Source organism: Brienomyrus brachyistius, chromosome 11, assembly GCF_023856365.1.
Source record: "Brienomyrus brachyistius isolate T26 chromosome 11, BBRACH_0.4, whole genome shotgun sequence".
In the NCBI taxonomy this organism is placed as follows: domain Eukaryota; kingdom Metazoa; phylum Chordata; class Actinopteri; order Osteoglossiformes; family Mormyridae; genus Brienomyrus; species Brienomyrus brachyistius.
Window position 1 is genome coordinate 13,736,512 of NC_064543.1, and position 21,042 is coordinate 13,757,553.

The window sequence follows — 21,042 nt, forward strand, 5'->3', positions numbered from 1 at the left end:
TCTTATGAAGTCAGCAGACGGATTGGAAGAGCATGGGGGGGTCATGAGGTCACCGGAAAGGGGTGTGTGGCGCTCCTGATATCTGCAAGAGGACGAAGGTCCAGGTCTTTATAGTCCTGGTGCTCCCTGACTTACGTATGGCTGTGAGACACGGATGCTTAAGATTTAGTGACCCGGATACGCCGCATCTGCGGAGGCCCTTTACCCCGAGCTCCGTGGACCTGCAACAAGTGACTGCCCTTCGCAGCCAGCTTGCTCTCACATACAGAGCGTGAGGCGTAAAGAGAATTTCCCCATGAGGAATCAATAAAGTATCAATTCTTTTTTAGTATTATATTACTAATTCTTTGCGTACGATTTTGATGGCTAATGTTTATAACGACAGTAGCTTCAGAACAAATTTTTACACCAAATTCTTTCTTGGCACATGTAAATATTAGCAGTTCAATTTAAGCCCATTGAAAATGTATTGCTAGCTCGATCTCATCAATATGGATAACAAGTCATAATGTAATACACAGTTTATAAATGTACGCTAAATGATTCACCAGCCCATTTCTCGTACCACTTAACTAAGATAAGGTAAGATAGATCTTTATTGCCACTATTACAGAACAGTGAAAAACAGTTTAGCAGCATAAGTTAAAGTAATAAATAAGAAATAAGAACAACATACAAGAAGAGACAGCCACCCTATTACAGTGTGAGTGTCTGAGTACTGCAGGAGGAAAATTTCGTGATTTTCCTCCTGCAGCCCAGACATGCTGTTCGGCTAATAAATGTCTCCAAATTGCAGTGTGTGTGTGTGTGTGTGTGTGTGCGCGTGCACACCATGTAATGGACTGGCATTCAGTGCAGGATGTGTCCCAGCCCTCTGCTTTGGATTTTAGTGCATTGAAAGAACTATAATTTCAGATAAAAGAAAATGTTGGCTGCAAGACTCTCTGGCACCTCACGTGTCAGCAATATACATTCTTACACTGCATTTCATGCACAGTATTAATTTGTAGCTAATGAGCACTGTATTAACGATACAAACATACACCTGACAGAGCATGTCTAATTTAGGGCTGCTACTGGGTGAGTACGTGAGCGCCTGTCGTTTTAGGGGGAGAAGATTTTCATATGACTGAGACAGATGGAAAAATGCAACAAATATATTCACAATCAGTCCAGGCTATTTATTCAGTTATAATAAAGCCTCCACAACACAATATGGCTTTATAAATGACACTTAAACACCAAACATTAAAACGACAAATCTGCTCCATTTGAGCACAAACCAAGCATACAATTACAAACACACTTTTGGACTTGAACTTCTGTACACAGTGAAATAAAAATACAATCACATTGAACAACATACATATGCATGTACATTCAAATATGGACAGATTCTGCAACCTCAAGCTTGCATAGATCATTGGAACAGTCTTCGGTTGTACATCAGTTGACCTCAGTAAGCACTTCAGAAATCCCAGGAAAGAATCAAAACGAACCAGAGCCAGGGGTAGGAATCTCGCCTTTGCTCTCAGCTCTGCTTTGTTCTAATGAAATGAAGACTCAAGGTCAAATCAATTCTTAACAATGACAATCATTGAAACAATCATCCACAATAACAAAAAATAAACCCTTTGTCAGAAATTCACACTGTCAACAAAAATGAGCAGTGATTCTCGGGGACTAGGTTTAGATTCACTGAACAAGGAATAAACAAAGAGGGCTGGAAGAGAGAACCAGCGGCACTTTGAAGTTTACAGTGGAACCTTACAGAAGTTGAAAGACATGGAAAAACTCACCGATTCCAACAGCTCATTTAATTCAGAGCATTCACACATTTCCAGCCTCTGCGAGCACATTGAGGTATAAGAAATCCAGCAAGATGACTGCTTGATAGGTGATACCAGTCAGAGACGTACCCAGTATAGCCTGACTACAGAGCCTTGACGTGAAGAACGGTGTAATAGGCACCGTTTAAGGCTGAGCTACATACATTCCAGAAACGTTTCACATTTCAATTTTTTTCCCCCTGCATGAGCAGACTTTGGGTTACAGATTACATCCTTGGACACATTCTGGGAAGCTGATACACAAAGAACCCTAAAGTTAAACGGGGGGGGGGGGGGGGGGGGGGGTGTCATTTTCAGGCCATTAAAATATGGAAAAACCCTCCTTACCCTTTGAAGTCCATAAAATTCACATTAATCATATTTCATATCTGACAGCTGAGCCTGGTCAAAAACAGACATTGAGCGATGCAGACTGGCATAGAATAGACACGCCTTTAAGTTTTAACCACAATCGCCCGCAGACACTGATTACATTGCATGTGTTTAATAACGAGGAAGAAACAGTACTTCGAGTGGACCAGAACCAAGTAAAACCCGGCAAGCTGGTTCACCTGACCTGTGGGTTTTCACTGGATTGATTTTTAGCTTGATAGTCTTCAATCAGTTCAGTTAACATTTTTTTAAATAGGAAATTTCAGTCCTGTAACAAGTGACATTAACTTCCCTAAAAGACTAACCAGTCCTTTCCAGCAAAAAAAAAAAATTACAAAAATATCATCATTAGCTCTATTATTATTGCTTTTAATATACTTCTAGCTTTATAAATATTTTGGAAATGGCTGTATCCTGTGTCAAGAAAAATTGCATATTTGTTTTTACCTGCCGTTGCTCATCGTGATTCACTAACCCTATTGTCTGACTGCGGACCAAATTCTGACAGCAAGGAAACAGTTTTCACACAGTGGAGCACTGCTTCACAGCCTCGAGAATGAAATGGTCCTCTATTTCATCGCTGGCGGATACGGCCAGTAGGGGGGGGAGGCGTGTAGCCAGAGGGGGTGCCCATTTTCCCAGCTGCACTGGGGGAGCGGGGCCAGCGTGTGGAAAGAGCTTCTGTAAGAGACACCTCTGTGAGACTGATGGACATCCTTCTCGTCACGCAACCTCTTGTTCATGTCCCTGTGAAAAGGCAGTGGTCTTATAATCACATTATAAAAGAAGTGGAAGGAAGCATGTCTGGGGAAAATCAGCTGAAGAATTTTTAATTAGTACAAGGTGATAAGAAGTGGACAGGCGTAGAGGATTTAAGCAGACTTGTACTAAGCAGATCATCCAGATGTACCATTCTTCTTTCCAGCACTTAGTAATAATCAGACTCAGGTTAGCTCAATTGCCGCTTATATCTTGCCTACTTATTAACAAATGGAATCTACTGTTGGAGCAAAGACAGCAAACAAACAGTAATAAGTCACATGCCCTCTTCAGCTTCTCTAGAGCCAGACACACCTTGACTTTGTCAGTCATTTACCAAGGTCGTCTGACACTGACCAAAGTACACCACACTCTGGTAGTTTCACCAGACACGAACACAGCGATCCAGAAGATGGAGTCAAACAGGGAGGCACATACCGAAGCAGTTCCAGCTGTCTCATCAGGCTTTCCCGCTCTTTCTGCATGTTTTTGGACACCTTAAGCACATCCCTGGACAGAGTGAGACAGGTCATTCATACATTATTTATGATTATTAAATTAGATGTCTAATTAAATTATTATTAGATGTCAATGAAAAAAAAAAATTTAAAAAATCTCTATACAAACTACAAAGTAACTACAACTACAAAAGACAAAGTAAACAATGAAGACATGCACACACACACACACACACACACACACACACACACACACACACACATATACATGTAAAGCTTTGTTATTCATAAAAGATGCAAATTTCAATTATCAAAAGTTTGCACATTTAAGTTCCAATTGCATAGGATACATCACTACCAAACGATGTATATACACACACACACACACACACACACACACACACACACACACACACACACACACACACACACACACACACACACACACACACACACACACACACACATACACACACACACACACACACACACACACACACACACACACACACACACACACACACACACACACACACACACACACACACACACACACATATACATGTAAAGCTTTGTTATTCATAAAAGATGCAAATTTCAATTATCAAAAGTTTGCACATTTAAGTTCCAATTGCATAGGATACATCACTACCAAACGATGTATATACACACACACACACACACACACACACACACACACACACACACACACACACATACACACACATACACACACACACACACACACACACACACACACACACACACATACATACACACACACACACACACACACACACACACACACACACACACATATACATGTAAAGCTTTGTTATTCATAAAAGATGCAAATTTCAATTATCAAAAGTTTGCACATTTAAGTTCCAATTGCATAGGATACATCACTACCAAACGATGTATATACACACACACACACACACACACACACACACACACACACACACACACACACACACACACACACACACACACACACACACACACACGACAGGGCCCAGCAGCTCGTCTCCCTCCCACCTCTCACGACCCTTCTGCTCATGGATGGAGGTGCTCTGGAGCTGCTGGAGTTGGTCCATCACAACCTCTAGCTCCGCCCTGCTGGAATCCAGCTGTTCCTGCAGCTGCTGGTTGAGGTACTGGACCTTCTGGTTCTGCTCCCGTGTGTCCATCTGTTCAGAGCTCAGCATCCGCACCATGTCTTCCAGCTGAAGAGACAGAGACCCTCATCACACATAATCAGCTTGGGTCCAGCTGACGCCACAGAGAAGGTGTGTACAGTTCCTGAACAATAACTGGCCTGTACTACCAGTACTGTGACTGCAGAGTACAAGACAGTTTGCATTACTTCTACTCAGTATTTCATTCATATAGCCTCTATTAACCCTACCTATACTATCGCCCCCTGCTGGTTTACCTCTTTCTGTTTAGCAGCTGCAAGCTCCAGTTCCTGCTCTCGCATCCTCAGCTGCTCCTGCAGCTGCTGGCAGCGGTCACTCTCCCTCACGCTGTTCTGGAATCGTTATCAAGATGACTCATGACACCGATAATTATAACAGTCTCCCCTCAGTGAAGGACACACCCCATGTGACGACATACCTGAGCGTGTCGCTTCTCTTTCTCCTCTCTGACCTGGTTCTCCATTTCTTCATATATGGAGCGTACCACCTGGTCATGATCCAGCTCCCGTCTGAGGAGCGAAGGGATAGAGAAGATGTGAGACAACCAAACACAGAAGTTGAAGAGGAGAGTCAGATGACAGGCAGGGTAACAAAACAATGCAAGATTGTCACAATAGAGAAAGGCAGGCAGACAGGTAGGCAGGCAGACAGGTAGGCAGACAGACAGGTAGGCAGACAGACAGGTAGGCAGACAGACAGGTAGGCAGACAGACAGGTAGGCAGACAGACAGGTAGGCAGACAGACAGGTAGGCAGACAGACAGGTAGGCAGACAGACAGGTAGGCAGACCTGCGCAGAGCATGCTCTAAGCTGTCCCTTTCTTTCAGCGCATCCCTCATCTGAGACACAGCATGGGACAGGAGCTCCTCCAGGACACAGAGCAGCTCAGGATGATCCCGTCGGAGGCTACACCACAGGACATGCACCTCCCACTGATCACTGCAAGGCATGGCACAGAGAAGAGCTCAGCTACCATGATGCACAGCATACATTCACTCTGGTAAAAGCATTCAAGTGTATTACAGCTCAAACTACTAAAGCGACGAAAGCCGGATTTCCTGTCAACAGATGCGCAGTTTCCTGTTTTTATCAGCTGTGCCACATAAACAATTTGTAAAATTATGTATCCGGTTTTGGTGAATCAAATGGCGAGACACAAAAACAAACACGCAGACTCACTCTTTCAGCAGAGTTTCCACTCCCAGCTCCAGCAGGGTCTGGGTGAATCTCTGCTCATCTGGGTCCACCCTCTGTACTCTCTGCACTCCCACCTCCTCCTCCACCTCTGCTTCGGGTTCCCTCACCAACTCCCCTGGAAATAGGTTTGCAGACCTCACTTCAGGCCCCTGCAGATTTTCACGATGGCCCAGTCTGAACCCACGAGGTAACCCTGTGTCTAACCCTAACCCTGATGATAGAGGGGACTCACCCAGGCCCTTCCGGAATTCTACAGGTGTCAGGAAGCCATTTCTTTCCCGGTCCAGGCTCTCAAAAACAGACTCCAGCTGCTCAGGAGTCAGGGGAAGCTCTCCCTGCAACCGCTAACGAGTTAAAAAAGAAAAATGAATAACTAAATCAAAGACGCAGCAGGGCAAGATGGAGACACACATCCCAGGTAAAACTGTATATATGACAAAATGTGACAAACACAATAATGTGACCAGGCAAACACAGGCAAGATACAAATACTGAGACAAAGACTATGACAGAAACAAACACAGAAGAATATAGTCTTAAGACTGAAATACACACGCGGTCAGTCACAGACGGGGAGCTGCTCACCAGCATGTCTCTTTTGGTGATTAACCCCTTTCTTTCCTTATCACAGAGAAGGAAGAGCTCCGTCGCCTTCCCCAGCACTTCCTGCTGCAGCGTTCCTGACGTCCGCGCCTCCTCCAAGGGGCTGAGTGGTACCGCGTCTCTCCGGCCGCGACCCACCCTGGGGTGCGCAGACGCCCGCAGCCTGGGGCTACATGGGGACATCTCACCTCGGGCCTCCCCCACAAACACCTCCCCGTCAACCAGCCAGCCAGACATCGCTGCTGGGGGAAGGACAGGAGGACACATTATCACAACCATCCAGTTAAAACAAAATTCGTCAAGAACAGAGGGAGAGAAAGAGAAAAACACAGGGGTCTTACAACCCATAAAATATGCAAATACATGAGCATTTTTTTGTCTTACGGGAACTCAATTTTCAACCTGGCACCAGAGAGCAGCGAGTAACTCCGGTCCGGTGTTTTCACTTTCATTTACAAAATGTCTCCAACACAAACACACAGAATAAATATATCGATGCATTTTTAAAAAATGGTTAAAAGACAAGCTTTTTAAAGCTTATCTTGGTCTCAAAGTCTTTCTAAAAATACCTTATCAAATCAGAGAAACCATATTACAACTGCTGCCCAAGGTTAAAAACTGATGAACAACACTTTGGGCCCTGTACTGCATTAGCAATGCTAGGAAGCTTCCATTAAGACATAACAGTATGTTAAATACAACACTGAAGGGTTAGATAGATAAGGGTGGAGAGACAGACCGATCTTTATTAATCACCGGAGGAAAATTAAGTTGTCATAGTGGCAGCATAGCTGGCATAGCTGCCCATCATTTATTTTTATTTTTTTTTAAAACATAAATTAAGTGTTGGGATGGTAAAAAAAAAAAAAAGCACACCCCCCTACACGTATGATCCAAATGTTTCAGAATGAACAGGACTTAGACTATCATGTATGAGAGATATGAGCAAAAACAATGTCCTCTACAGGGGACAAAAATCAGTGGAGGGTTCTCAGGAAGACAAGAGCGTGAACATTTAGAACCAAAGCCTGTGGTACATGTGCCATTTGGCATTTAGACTCCGAAGGAGATCACTGCTGTTCCTTTTAGCTGTGATGGTTCCCCTTTGTGGACTCTTAGCTGAACTGAAATGGCAGGCCCAACCTCTCAAACTCTTTACAAAGTAGGTTTTAGTATAGAGGAACCAATCCAGGAAAAGCTTACAGTCAACATGTAAAGAAAAGGCGGTCACTTCGTGTAAGTGGCAGGAGAGACCAGCATTCAGGTCATTAAAAATGGGAGGGGCCATACTGTAATGTGCTGGATGGGGGCGGGACTGCAGAGAGCTCAAACAGGGACAGGTGGGAGACCTGCCAGGAGGTTCAGAGCTCATGAACTCAATGTTCCATGCAGATATCCGGGAGGAACCAACAACCAGGGAAGCCATGCCCGGGGGGAGATGGTAAGATCAGCGCAAGGAAACTGGTAATGAGACCCCATTGAGGAAATGAATAAGCCCACAGGAGGAACGTCAGTCAGTCCTTTAATGGTGCCAAAGACTTGGAAAGTGCAATACTTACACAAACATACAGTCTGCTTCCAAAACATACCTGCATACAAATGAGAGTGCATGCCACACACACACACACACACACACACACACACACACACACACACACACACACACACACACACACACACACACACACACACACACACACACACACAGGTGGAGATACTCAGGAAGAGCTGATGAGTGTTAAATGCTTGTTTGAAAAACTGACGGACCCCGAACACCACTACTCACAGTCAGGGGCGCCGCTAGCAATTTTGGGCCCTATGACAAAATATGAGGTTGGGCCCCCCTACCACACCCATTCAGATCTCTGGGGGCCCCTAAAGGGCGTGGGCCCTTAGAATTGTCCCAACTTTCCCCCCCTTAGCGGCGCCCCTGCTCACAGTAGTACCAGACATAAATCACAGTAACTCGAGAGATGCTGATACATGGACACAGTGGAACTAAGGTCATGTTTGTTGCACTTCCAATACCAAACATGGCCACATAGCCAAACATCACTGCACTTCTAGGCTAGTTTGAAGAACAGATCAAGACTTGACTGGTGATTTAGGCAAACAGGGCAATTGTCGTCATCCTCGTAACATTTATACACACAGAGCAGGTGATGAGGAAGTAAAAAAAAAAAAAAAAAAAAAAAAAAAACTTTAAATCAACTGGGCTGACCAAAGTTACAGCAATAACTTAGACCCAGTGCCTGCACATCCACTGTGAAATGTGAGCTGCGAGTACACAGAAATGTCATTTCAAGGCTCGTAAGAGGTACTGAAAGCAAACACGGGGCTTTAAACCTGGAAAAATGTTCAGGCTATGATATGTATTACCTATGTGTCTATTTCATCACCCACTTCTCTACGTCACGAAAATCACCATATCACTGCCAATGATCAATCTCATTTTGACGGTGCCGCCCAGAGAATCGCCTGTGACAATCACTGTCATTCACTCACCAATGCTTTCACATTGGCCACAAATTTAGTAAGAAACCACCAGCGTCAAACACGATCAAAGTCACCTCGGATATCTACCTTTTCAGTCAGAAGGTCAACAGCGCAAAAAGCCACAACATCAATATTTAAATCAACACAATCAGCTGTAGCTCCGTACCTGCTGGGCTGTTACTTTGAGGATGTCTGTCCCAGTCTCCTCCCTTCATGCACTTCGACACTAATATTTAGAAAACTAAGACATTAAAAATATATGCATTCGAAAACCAAGTGTTTCATTGTCTTTTCTGAAAATAATGCATGTCCAATAGTAATTCCATCTATTTAGTACATAACATTTACTTATCAGACACTTCTATCCAAACTGACACATACTACACAGACCCATGGGGACACACCTTTTAAATCACTGAATTAGTGCGTTTCATTAAGACCCATTGCCGCAGGAGTATAAAATCAAGCCCCAAGGCATGCAGTCAGGTTTACAAACATTTGTGAAAGAATGGGTCGTTCTGAAAAGCTCAGTGAATTGAAGCGTGGGACTGGCATACGATGTTACTTTTGCAATAAGTCAGTTTGTGAAATTTCTTCCTTGCCAGATATTCCACGGTCAACTAAGCCTGTTTTTCTTCCTCCTGCCTCTCTCTGTTTATGGAGATATTCCCATGACAGGATCCTGCAGGGATTGGCTAATGCTGGAGCTCTGCGACAGTCTCCCCTCCCACACCGGCCTCTGAGACACATCTCAGCCAAGTCTGCACACAGACCAGCAGCATTTCCCCCCCTCTCCCCATGTCTCTCTCCAACTCCTCCAGGATGTTGCTATGAAAGAACAGGATGCGTCATATGATGGGAGTCACACAAGGCACAGCAGCAAAGAGAGCCTATATACATTCCAGCAACATTGTCCTTATTGTGTGAGAACCCAGTGATACTCTGGCATCCATTGCAGGGTGTACCTTGCCTCAAGACTGGTGCTTCAAGCTCACTGTGAATCTGCATTAAATAAGAAGTTATGGCAAATAGATGGATCATAATAATGTTAATTAATATAAGGAGTGGTTATTTCAATGGCAAACAGCCTAGGTCTTCAAAGGCTTACAGCATGACTAAAGCAATTATAGTATTATATATATATAAAGTGTCTTATGTCAGTCAGGTAATAAAAGGCAGGTATCACCTCAAAGCTGAGCTGGCCTCTGCTGCACTCTATAATTACACAGGGACATGAAATGTGATAAACACGCAGAGAAGCAGTTTCTCCTTCATGCCAATAAATAAGTAAATTAGAACTTATGGTTTGAAAAAAAAAAAAAACCTTTTCCTCATGTCCGATTTAAGAAAGGTGTTCAAGGAGAGAGAGACACTGCTACGGCTCGAGTTTACATCAGTCCTACCGTCCATAAATTACTGCTCTTGTCACCGTCCTTCATAGACTCTCAGCTCTTTCAAATTTACTAATGATACCCATGTCTGTTTAAAAGGACATGGCCTTTAAGGGACAATTCCACTTTCTGAGCTGACTGCCAGATATACTCCGACTTCTCCTGATGGCACAACTCTGCACATTTTCCTATAATATTTAATTGCCATCAAATTACTATAAACTCCATATGTGTGCATTCTAAAGGTATACATGCATGTATTGCTTTAAAGTGATGTACTAACAGCACCCTGCCTACTGGGGGTAATGGAAACAGCGAGTATCCAGCATGTGGTAAATTTGTTTAGCATTTGAGAATGAGCTCAGCAACTCGGCTGGAATAACAAGAGCTTTAGGAACAGCTTCTTACCATTGTGTTTATAACATATTTCCATAGTTCATATTATTGGAGGTCGAAGCAGTATTAGCTGCTGGATCGCTATTCTCTTTATTATTTGATCATTATTTGGTTCCTTATAAAACCAACAATGTATTCGTTACTGTTTTTTCCTCTGCTTGCACTGCAGCCTGTACTACAAAGCAGGGTTACTGGCTTATCGGGGTAACTTGTCGGATTTAAGGTAGTCTGGGCAAAATGTAAGTGAACCAATATGAAGTCTATTTAAATTGTGGCACCTTAAATCTGACAAGTTACCCCGATAAGCCAGTAACCCCGCTTCGTAGTACAGGCCGCAGGGGTGTCTAATCTGTGCTCCGCTTGAAATCTAAATATCATTCACACACAATTCAACACACAATAAGGGACTGGAAAGGGGTGCGCTGGTTTATGACAAGACAAAATGGGAGAATCATCACAAAGTAAAACACGGCACAATTATTGTTTTATATTAATAATTTTGTATTGATAACCGTTGAAAGCCAAAATGATAACTGAAATTATTTGATTAAATGCCCAGCCCTAGTCTAGGGTGAACAAAGATGGAGATGGGAGTGGAAAGAGAGAAACGTCATTTGCATACAAGAATCATTTGCATTAAAAAAAAAAGCCCGACAAGCAAAACACCAGAAAGTATATAAACAGCACAACAATGAGACAAATGACACGTCAACCATTACATACGAGTCACACGCACTGATCGCTGTGTACAAGTGACATTACGCATGACAAGTTACAAGCATTACGCATAAATCCTGAAAGCCTAAAAACATCAATTATTACATCTGATGGATTACTTTACAAGTGCGGAGTGACATGCATTAACCATCACTGGCGTGTGAAACACATCAGGCATTAAATATGACATGTCAGGACTAAGCTCACTCTTATCCAGTCCCCCGAAAAAGAAAGAAAAAAAGTTTACAAATGGTCACAAATAGCACACAGTCCTGTGTCAACATTTACTGCTTTTCCCTTTCTCACAATAAATGAATTACCACCATGACATACAAGACACTTTTCACTGTGTACTCCCACATCAATCTTTTCGATATTATTTCTTGATTATAGAGAATGCTGCATCTGTCCGTCCTATGAATTGGGATAGGTGCTATTTCCCCTTAATTTGGTTTGGTTGGGCTGGAAATAATGACCAATATCAGGGAAGAGCAGCGGTCTGGTGCAGCAGGGTGTTCTGGGCCGGTCCCGACCTCAAATTTTAAGACTTTATTAAAATCATCGCCTAATGTTTCAGGTATAAATCAGATGCTACTTAAAATGCGACAGACCTCTTCATCTAGGCATTAAAAGCTACAAACCCAAACTGTGCTGAGCGTGTGAGAGAAATTCTGAGTTAGATGAGCGAATTCTTTACTTTGCTTTGTTTACGTACATGAAATGAATAACAAGTTAAGACTGATCAATGATTCGATTAATAATTTATATCGCTTTATAATCGTCCATTCGCTGATAATTTGTTCAGGTCAGTGTTCCGGTGTATCACGTTATAAGCTAATAATAATAATAATAATAATAATAAATTCTGAAGCTCTTAATAAATCCAGCAATTTCTGTTTTCTATTCAGATTCAATTTCCGGAGCAAATTACTATTAAACCAAGTAACATTGCTTAATGTTTAATGTCTGTGTGTAACGCTTCTGTATCTTCCAAGTTAAACTTTCACTACATTCAAAAACGGATTTTAGATTCTCCCCCCCCCCCCCCCGAAACACATGTAACTCAAACGATATTTAAATTGTAAACATTTTCATATAGTTTTGTGACAGACAATGTGTAAAAGGAACAACTAGATTTTAAGAAATTTGACACACGTTTTCATCCTCCAAAAAAAGAAAAATAGGTAAAATTTTAAATGACTACTTTTATCCATTTAAAAAGGCCTAATTATATTAATAATCACGAACATCGCACAGATCAGTTGAGGTATTTTGCCCGTCTACGTACAACACAATGAAAATACCAGTTCCCGTCTAAAATTACTGGAACAAACAACTTCGGACGACGTCCTCACCCGGTTTAACGCAAAGTTCCGGATTGCCTTCTCATTAGAAACAAGAAACAAGTCGTTTAAGTGAAGGAATGATGTCTGCTAAATGAAAAGCAAACCAGCCCGAAAACCAAAGCGAGCCATACTGACCGTCGGCGTGTCTGCAGCAGGTGCCTTTCAGACGCTCGTCCGTCCGTCTGCTGCCAACCTCATGCTCCTTATGCAGGTGTTACTTCTTGCTGACGTACATTGTTTCATGTACGATACAATAGTAAAACCCCTTTAAGAAAATGGTAGAATCTAAATTAATTACTACACACGAAGCTGTACTAACCATAGACTAGTTTACAATGTTGGTTTTATAGTTTAGGAAGACATCATTAAAATAAAGGAGAATGAAAGCAAATAGCTTTCACGATTTTGACTTAACATATGAAACAATTAAGTTTTTAATCACTATTTGTTCCCACTAGGTGGTAGTATTTTGCTTACATACTCAAAGGTTAAGCAAAGGTTAGTTGATATACTCCCACGACCCAGTATTATAAGCGGTTTGGAAAATGGATGGATGGATAGTTGATATACCGTGCTATAGTATAGACCAAAGGTGCTACAGAATTCACCCCACGTCGGAAACTGCCGTTTCGCATAGAAATTTATAAGACTAAACGATTGTGATTTAGAACGGCGTTATAAAAGTGTGCTTCTACCCGTAGCTGAATGCATAAGCACTAGCGTCACACAAGCCTTGCCGTAATGTAGGGTATATATGCGCATTTAAAGTTTTTGAAGCTCATATATTTCACGTTGAAGTTGTCAGTTTTTAAAAATATTACAAGGCATTATCAGTTTTATTGGAAGATGCGCTATTAACATGTTATAACATTTTCTAACTTCATCGAACCATCGACTCTTGCATATAAATTGGATATCAAATGATTTCAAAATAATGTTACTGTAATTGTAGAAAATCACAATATTATGGGCACGTACCGTCCTATATTTCTTATGATTGGGTAGCACTTTACTTGACGGGCCGCAAATACTTAGTAATAACTCAGCTACTACCGAAGTATAAATCATGGACAGAGGATATTTGTAACGTTACGATTCATTAATGAACAAACATTAGGTCGGTATTTCACTTCTGTTATTCATTACTTGTTCCTTCAGCAGTTCCTTAGTAGTTCCTTAAATAGTTCACAACAGTTTACAAAATTAACAGATGTATAAATATAGTAACTGCTTGGGATAAAAGTTGCATCATGATTCACTAATGATGAACAAATATGACATCAGTATTTAAACTGTGTTATTCATGACTTGTTCTTTCAGTGTAATTCCTTCAGTAGTTCAGAAAGGTTTACAGAATTAGCATATAGTAACAAATATAGTAATTTCTTGAGATAAAACATGCGTCATAATTCATTATTTATGAATTTACATGAGATCAGTATGTGACTAAGACTTAGTTTGTGGTTAATTAATACATAAATAAGAGCGTAATACTATATTATTTGTACCCCGTCAAGTAAAGCGTTACCTGATCGATGTATTTTATCGTACTTCGTCACGAGTTAGTAATATCTGAGCGCTTTCTACGAGGATTACGGCGGCGGATACGCCTCGTTTCTATGGAGACGCTGGGCGGAGCCCTGGAGGAGGACGCCGCGAGCTAACGGTGGGCGACGGTCATGCAGAGACCATTAACTGCAAAACACAAAGCGCTAAATGAAAGCCGCACTTAAGGTAACATTTTAATGTACGTAGATTTTTGAACAACGGTAACATTATTAGAGGCTTCAAACTCTATTCTATAACTCATTCTTTGACATTGGCTTTCTTCTTGGTAGCAAGTCACCTCAGCTTTCATTTGTTTATTTTCACTGTCCAGACATAGCTAGCTACTATTAATGTAGATAAAATTAAGTAATATCTCTTCATAAATGACACCTGACATAATAGGCTGTTAAAATTAGCTTTAGTGATTTAATAAATATTTATGTAGCGTATTTGTTTGGAAACTGGAAATGTGTTCCGAGTACCTTATCAAATATGAGTTATAGATCCGTTGTCCTACAATCGGATTAATCATACCATTTTTGAATTTGTCAAATACTTTTTCGGAAATAATTGTGGATTTCTAGTCGGTGCAGCTGGGCATAATCCCTTTCGCACTGTCCATGTGCACCTCCTAACACTGTTCTGTTCCTGTTATTTGTACTAACCATCTGTAGTAACTGGTTAATTACCATTGTATCCCATGCCACGCTGAGTCCAAGTAGGAGTACCACTCCTAGTCTCACTCGGGGTTCAATGGAGCTGTGATTTCGCTGATCTTTAGACTGTGCTGAGAGATGTGCTGCTGAGGCGGCGTTGTCTTGACATTAGGTTTTTTCCCCCAGCTTCAAAGCGCCATTAAATATAACGTGAAGTACTCCTGGAAGGATCTTGTAAACTGAAAGTAAGTGGATGTGAAAAGCTGGTGCAAGATTTGTTGCTTGTTTCCTTTCGCCTTTAGTTTTTGGTTTCTGCAGTATTTCTGTACTAAAACTTGAGGCCAGTCACAGTCATTGTTGATCTGTATGCATATGCTTTTTATTAGTATTTACATGCTTTTTAGGTGGAAGATTTTAGATTCTGCAATGAAACTTAATGTTTTTATTAAAAAACATGTGAACGGCAGGCACTTTCATATAATTGTATTTTTTCCTCTCTTTTAGCCTCTCCATGCTCCTAAAGCTGGCATTTTCATTCTTTTGTTATGGCTGATACCAGGCTGGTGAGTGTTATTTGCCTGGCATCAAACACACACACACATGCATGCACATACACGTGTAATGTTCTTGACTGCAGCATAAGAATATATCTAAGGTGTCTTTAATAGCTTTGACTCTGTATCATTATGCCCTATCTACCCCCCCCCCTCCCCAAACAAGGGCAGACCCATTCATATTAGACCAGGTATGTGTATGCATCCATTTACGTTCTGAGAAGCAACTGGTGCTGAAACCTATGAACTTGCTCCAGCAGATGCTTCAGGATCCCCAGTGACGTACTGGCCTGCTGCTTTAGCTGGAGCCCCAGCTCAGTGCAGAGATGCTGCAGACCAACAACTACTCACTGGTGCTGCTGATCCAGCTGGTTCTGCTGGCCTATGACCTCTTCGTCAACTCCTTTAGCGAGCTGCTGAGGGCCGCACCTGTCATTCAGCTAGTGCTCTTCATGTGAGTCTGCGGGGGCAAAAGGGCGGAAATGCTATCAGCAGGAGGAGCTTATGTGAATGACCAGTGAATATGTACATTTACTCTGAATTCTGATTCTGTTGCATCCTTGCTCAGATGGGTTTAGTTCTTCCCCTGCCTAACGTAAGGGTAAGCAAGACTCGATGTGATAATCGTGACATTAATATAGATGTGGAAATGATCATTAAAGCAGAATCTATGTCACTGTTGATATGAGTTAATGGTATTAGTTCTGGCCCTGAAGGTCTTTGTATTGTATCCACATTAACAGCTGACATTTGTAGTGCTGGAAATGTAGAAACAGGCTCTGTTGGACAAAAGGGACAGAATGAGATAGCAATCCTTGGCTTAACTTGGATGTAGCTTTTTGTATTTATAAGGTGTTAGCCTGTCACTCAGTTTGCTTTGTGATACTGAATGTCACCAGGCTATGTTAGGGGTAACAAAGAGAGGCAGTGCGGGTGGAAGGTACTAGCATAAGGTAGCGAGTCGATGCTGATGTTGGCATACAGCATTACAGATCCTAATCCATCTGACCATTGGGGTCAGGGCTAGAGGCCGTGGACGGCTTAAATAACCAGTTTTCATTCCTGAGAATGACCCCGTGAGAGTCTTATCTTTTACACAAAGATAAACCCACAAAAACACTACTGCTTTCATTTTTTTCATCACCACCAAGTGAGGTCCCGATGGTTTATGATCTCCTGAAGGTGTCACCTTAGATGCATTCATTATTGGCGTAGCTCATGCTTTGCCACTAACATTGTTGGCCCATTCAAGGTGACAGTGACTGAGAAAAACCTATCAGGGAGTTAACAGGGTGAAAAATGGGCTTCTGCTAGGGTTAGAAGGGTATTGTAGGGCTTTGAGTGAGCTTTGACAATGCAATCTGTATAATATGCTAATCTTCTTTATCCCCCTGGTAGCCTAAGTGCTTCAGCTGTGTCTGTAACCTTCACCCTCTGTTTGTTGTTATGTCATTGTTGCGGTTATTGGATTGATGTCCTTTAGACTATTAAGGCTGGCTTATATTTCTCTGCACACGCGTAACACTCGCAACACTCACGCATCCACACTGCATGCGCAGACGCGGAAACGTGCGCAGTTCTCCGCTCAAGCCGCACACTTTGCACACGCGCACGACATGTCGTAGAGGAGACGCATTGTGCGCATGCGGATGTTGTGTACTTGCTACGTCATTCGAACATGGATGTCAAGGGGGTAGAGTGCACGCGCAGTGCGGCCAGAGCTGCGCGTACACTGCCTGTGCGGACGTAAATTCGGAGTGCAGCATGCATTCGTCCACGGAGGCCCATGATGATATAAAACGCGTCATAAAAGTCCACGTGGATGCATGCAGAGAAGTATGAGCCAGCCTTTACTACTGACAAAACCTGTACAGGATTTAAGCTGTGACTACATTGTGACAGTATAGTGATCGGTTGGGTAGTATGTCTTGGGTAATGCTGCTTCCTTAGAGGCTTATGGTTCTTCTACTTTTCTGTGTTTCAGCATCCAGGACATCGCCATCCTGTTCAATGTGATCATCATCCTGCTCATGATGTTCAACACGTACGTGTTCCAGGTGGGCTTGGTTTCACTGCTGCTGGAGCGCTTCCGGGCCCTGCTGCTGCTGTCTGCCCTCTACCTGAGCCTCAGCATCTCCTTCCACTGCTGGATCATGGTACTGAAAACTATCTGGGCTGTGCCAGCAGGACCTATCGGCTTGTTGTTTGGAGGAATTGTTGCTGTTTTCTTTTGTCTGTGTGTGGGTGTGTTCAGACTGTGTTCCAAATTTGCAAGCATATATTATAGGAGAGGGGTGCTTTCATACTGGTAGGATACTAAAAACAGTGTGGGTAGTAGACTATGATATTGAAATGGGAAATGCACAACAAAATGCATTCATTGCTAACTAAATGGAATAATTGCATTGTACGATTTTTGATCACACCAACGTTCGGTTCACATTGTTTCTGTCCTGTATTTTCTATGTTAATTTTGAATAGAATCTACGCTGGCTGGACTCAAATCGCTTCGTTTGGACAGATGGACTACAGGTGCTGTTTGTTTTCCAGCGACTGTGTAAGTAACACTGCTGTATCTTACAATGCATTGCATCTCACACATTGACCACTTTACACAGGCACACAATGCGTGCATCTTATTGGCTGTATTGCGCTGGAATGACTGTCCTGTAACACAGAAAGGCAGTGCGTAGATCGCATTGGTGTCACACAGCTGTTTGAATTTACTCAAGAAAACACCCCTGATGTCTGAAGTCTTTCTAAAGTTCACGTCTGGATATATTTCAATTAATTCCCGCCTTGGTTGTGTGCTTGTTTGCATATTCTCTCCATGTTTCCTTGGGATTTCCCCCATTCTTGGTGTAAGATGGTAGTTATAGTTGGTGTCTCCTAATTGTACTTGCTGTGTGTTTGCGCTTTGTGATGGACTGGCTTCCTGTTTAGGGGTGCCCTTCCTAATGCCTTGTGTTCCCTGACATAAGGGTCAGATTATGTTGTTGTGAAATTTACACCATCATATCACGCTAACTTAATGAGCAGTCGCAGCTGAATCTGGTGGAATATACTATCAGTTACCTTGGTTGGCAAAAGTGTGCACTGTAAGCCTGTCACGTTATACATTTATGCACACACTATGTAGACCAAACACTTATGTCTTTAGCATTTTCGTATATTATCAGAATCTTTTTTAATGACAAGGTGTTTGCAGTGTGGAGTGCATTCACCCTTTATGAACATCATTGTGTATCCACAGTGGCTGTACTGTACTACTACTTCTACAAGCGCACCGCGGAGTACCTGGGCGACCCACGGCTCTACGAGGATTCCACCTGGCTACGAGACGCCTTCGCTCGAGCACGACAGTGAGGATCGCCAGGCCTAGAGGAGGAGGGAGTGGGCAGAGACTTTCTTATGGGCCGAGCTGAGCCAAAACTGAATGTGGATACAGGGAGGACGAAGAACACTGACCAAGCTAGCGTGCCCTGACACACTGCCAAAATGGACACCGCTGAGTACGTGAAGCAGACTGAAAAAAGGAAAAGGATAGATTCGTACCCGACAAACAAAATCGGTGACACACTTTCATGGGAGGAGGTTAAGTTGTTAAATGCTGGTTTGAGTAAAATCAGTCTCTTTCAGAGCACGATTGTTGACACTATTTAATCCCTTTTGTTTTTTGTCTCTGATGACATGCTCAAAGAGAGGAAATGAAACCCTAAGATGCCCCCAAAACTGAACTCTATCTGAAGGTGAAATTTTAGGCACCTTTTTTTTTTTTGGAGATGCTTGTTTTCAGTTCAATGTTTAGATATGGACAGTAAACTAGCAGTGTGGCCCGGTAAATATATTTTTATATATTTTTAGAAAGAGTTTGAATTTTTCTTGGCTGTAGAAAACAGTCAATGTTAGCACAAAATACACACGTTCTTTTATGGAATCACAGTCTACTTGTGTATGTTTAAGTAAGAGGGCTTTCAGACATGTTAGCTGTAATAATAACTACATATGACCATTCAACAGAACTGGTTTTATGGGCTTAAATTATTTGGCCTGTACTGCCTCATCATTTTGTTTTGCTTTAATCTATATTAATGTAGTGTGCTGTGAACAGACGCATCCAGTAATACTGTTACTGGCTTCTAATGCAGACACATGCAGTGTCATATGTAAACATAATTACACCTTACACAGGGACCATATGGAAACCATATTTCCAGTGTGGATATAGGAGCATAAACCTCAGGGTGATCTGCACTTTACTTAGTGGATCTGTTAACTCATGCCAGCTGACAAAGGTATCAAGAAGTGTTTCTCTCGGGAAGATCCCCGAAGAACAGCAAAGGAAACATTGCTGATGTCAGCATATGTTCCCAATGGGAATATTTTGTGATACTGTGTATAGACTCCGCTGATTCCCAAACCCACAGTACTAGAAAGCCACAGACTCTTAAAGGTACATTACTGGAGAGCTGTACCTCTAGATCCTATAACTTCTGTCTATAATAAAACTTGAAACCTGACACTATTTGTGTAGGTGATCTTCCACTTGTTCTGCCAAGCCTGTTCTGGGTGTGGTCATTGGAATCAATGTAACTGGGGGCTGATTGCAATCTATATTTATCCACTGCTTTAATCCCGGATTTAGGGTTTAGTGCGTACAACAGATAGCACGCTACAAAATACCAAGACATCAGTCTGCACTTGTTTGCAGTTACCTGTCTCCTCCCAGACTTATATATTATTTATTATTAATTAATCTGAATTTTGTATCTGCAATTGTTAAGTTGTGCTTAAAACACAACAGAATGGAGAGTCTGGTCTCTTTGATGGTATTGATCTAGTGTAAGTATTAAATCAAACTCCAGTATATTTTTTTCTGGTAGGCAAGGTTAAAAAACTTGTAAAGCATTAATTGTGTTTCACGTAGAATTTGAATGTTCAAAATGAACGTTTCTTCGCTATGCAGATTACCACACTTTCAGGGTTTAGTTACACAAATTGGATTCAACCCATATGTTCACCGACCCATATGTAAGCATCGACTTACACAATATGTCCTTATTCTTTGTTGAGGGAGGTAGACACTGCTGCCTAACGAGGAAAGTAACACAAGACCAACTGACACACAATGACGGTAATAAAAAAACAGAAAACACTGAATGCAGAGAAGTAATCAAGTACAGTACCATGGAAAAGCTTTACGCAAGCAAAAGCTTTTTATCTGGGTATTAAGTGTATATTTGCATAAAACATAAGCATAATGCAACCCTAATTAAACATAAGAAAAAGTCATTTTAGTGCAATATTTACATTTATTCTTTATCTGCTCAACTGATTTTAAAGTAAAAGAGAACATGATATTTTAGACAGTAAAGTGAAATAAAAGCACATTTAATCCCAATTACTTTGATCCCTTTCTCATATTTCAAGTCAGATTTGTTCCCCATTCCCTTTAGCTCAAATTGTATGCACAAAACATCCATAAACAAGACACTGA

The 21,042-nt window shown here is 41.9% G+C and overlaps 2 protein-coding genes across 10 annotated transcripts; one reads left to right on the forward strand and one right to left on the reverse strand.

The window, feature by feature from the left end:
* Window positions 1-1,160: 1,160 nt before the first annotated feature.
* cracr2b (calcium release activated channel regulator 2B) lies at window positions 1,161-14,332 on the reverse strand. Of its 5 annotated transcripts, XR_007400666.1 has the most exons (12): window positions 13,358-13,495; window positions 12,923-13,052; window positions 6,424-6,680; window positions 6,071-6,182; window positions 5,821-5,953; window positions 5,431-5,580; window positions 5,060-5,150; window positions 4,878-4,973; window positions 4,481-4,668; window positions 3,420-3,491; window positions 1,800-2,969; window positions 1,161-1,547 (listed from the first exon to the last, which is right to left on the reverse strand). XR_007400666.1 is itself a non-coding variant. In XM_049030493.1 (11 exons), the coding sequence occupies exons 3-11, from the start codon at window positions 6,676-6,678 to the stop codon at window positions 2,792-2,794; spliced, it is 1,275 nt and encodes a 424-aa protein (XP_048886450.1). In that variant the 5' UTR covers window positions 6,679-6,680; window positions 12,923-13,052; window positions 14,316-14,332; the 3' UTR covers window positions 1,161-2,791. The 5 variants fall into 5 exon arrangements, 4 of the variants coding, with proteins under 4 accessions (XP_048886450.1, XP_048886451.1, XP_048886452.1 ...); XM_049030493.1 differs by lacking the exon at window positions 13,358-13,495 and adding an exon at window positions 14,316-14,332 and having other exon boundaries at window positions 1,161-2,969; XM_049030494.1 differs by having other exon boundaries at window positions 1,161-2,969; window positions 6,424-6,683.
* A 59-nt stretch (window positions 14,333-14,391) lies between these two features.
* On the forward strand, window positions 14,392-20,065 carry tmem138 (transmembrane protein 138). Of its 5 annotated transcripts, none has more exons than XM_049030502.1 (7): window positions 14,392-14,521; window positions 15,178-15,236; window positions 15,496-15,554; window positions 15,806-15,999; window positions 17,530-17,701; window positions 18,027-18,102; window positions 18,799-20,065. In XM_049030502.1, exons 4-7 carry the CDS (start codon window positions 15,872-15,874, stop codon window positions 18,909-18,911), a joined length of 489 nt encoding a protein of 162 aa, XP_048886459.1. In that variant the 5' UTR covers window positions 14,392-14,521; window positions 15,178-15,236; window positions 15,496-15,554; window positions 15,806-15,871; the 3' UTR covers window positions 18,912-20,065. The 5 variants fall into 5 exon arrangements, with proteins under 5 accessions (XP_048886459.1, XP_048886462.1, XP_048886463.1 ...); XM_049030503.1 differs by having other exon boundaries at window positions 14,430-14,521; window positions 15,803-15,999; XM_049030504.1 differs by having other exon boundaries at window positions 14,433-14,534.
* The last annotated feature ends 977 nt before the right edge of the window (window positions 20,066-21,042 follow it).

What these genes read in the sequence shown, in the direction of transcription:
- cracr2b (XM_049030493.1), bottom strand. Translation starts at nt 6,678, where the DNA reads ATGTCTGGCTGGCTGGTTGACGGGGAGGTGTTTGTGGGGGAGGCCCGA. An exon ending in TTAGAGCATGCTCTGCGCAG is followed by an intron (nt 5,151 to 5,430) that starts GTCTGCCTACCT and finishes TTCGCTCCTCAG; the next exon opens with ACGGGAGCTGGATCATGACC. An exon ending in CAGCTGCTAAACAGAAAGAG is followed by an intron (nt 4,669 to 4,877) that starts GTAAACCAGCAG and finishes CTGTCTCTTCAG; the next exon opens with CTGGAAGACATGGTGCGGAT.
- tmem138 (XM_049030502.1), top strand. Translation starts at nt 15,872, where the DNA reads ATGCTGCAGACCAACAACTACTCACTGGTGCTGCTGATCCAGCTGGTT. An exon ending in ATTCAGCTAGTGCTCTTCAT is followed by an intron (nt 16,000 to 17,529) that starts GTGAGTCTGCGG and finishes TCTGTGTTTCAG; the next exon opens with CATCCAGGACATCGCCATCC. An exon ending in CCTTCCACTGCTGGATCATG is followed by an intron (nt 17,702 to 18,026) that starts GTACTGAAAACT and finishes AATTTTGAATAG; the next exon opens with AATCTACGCTGGCTGGACTC.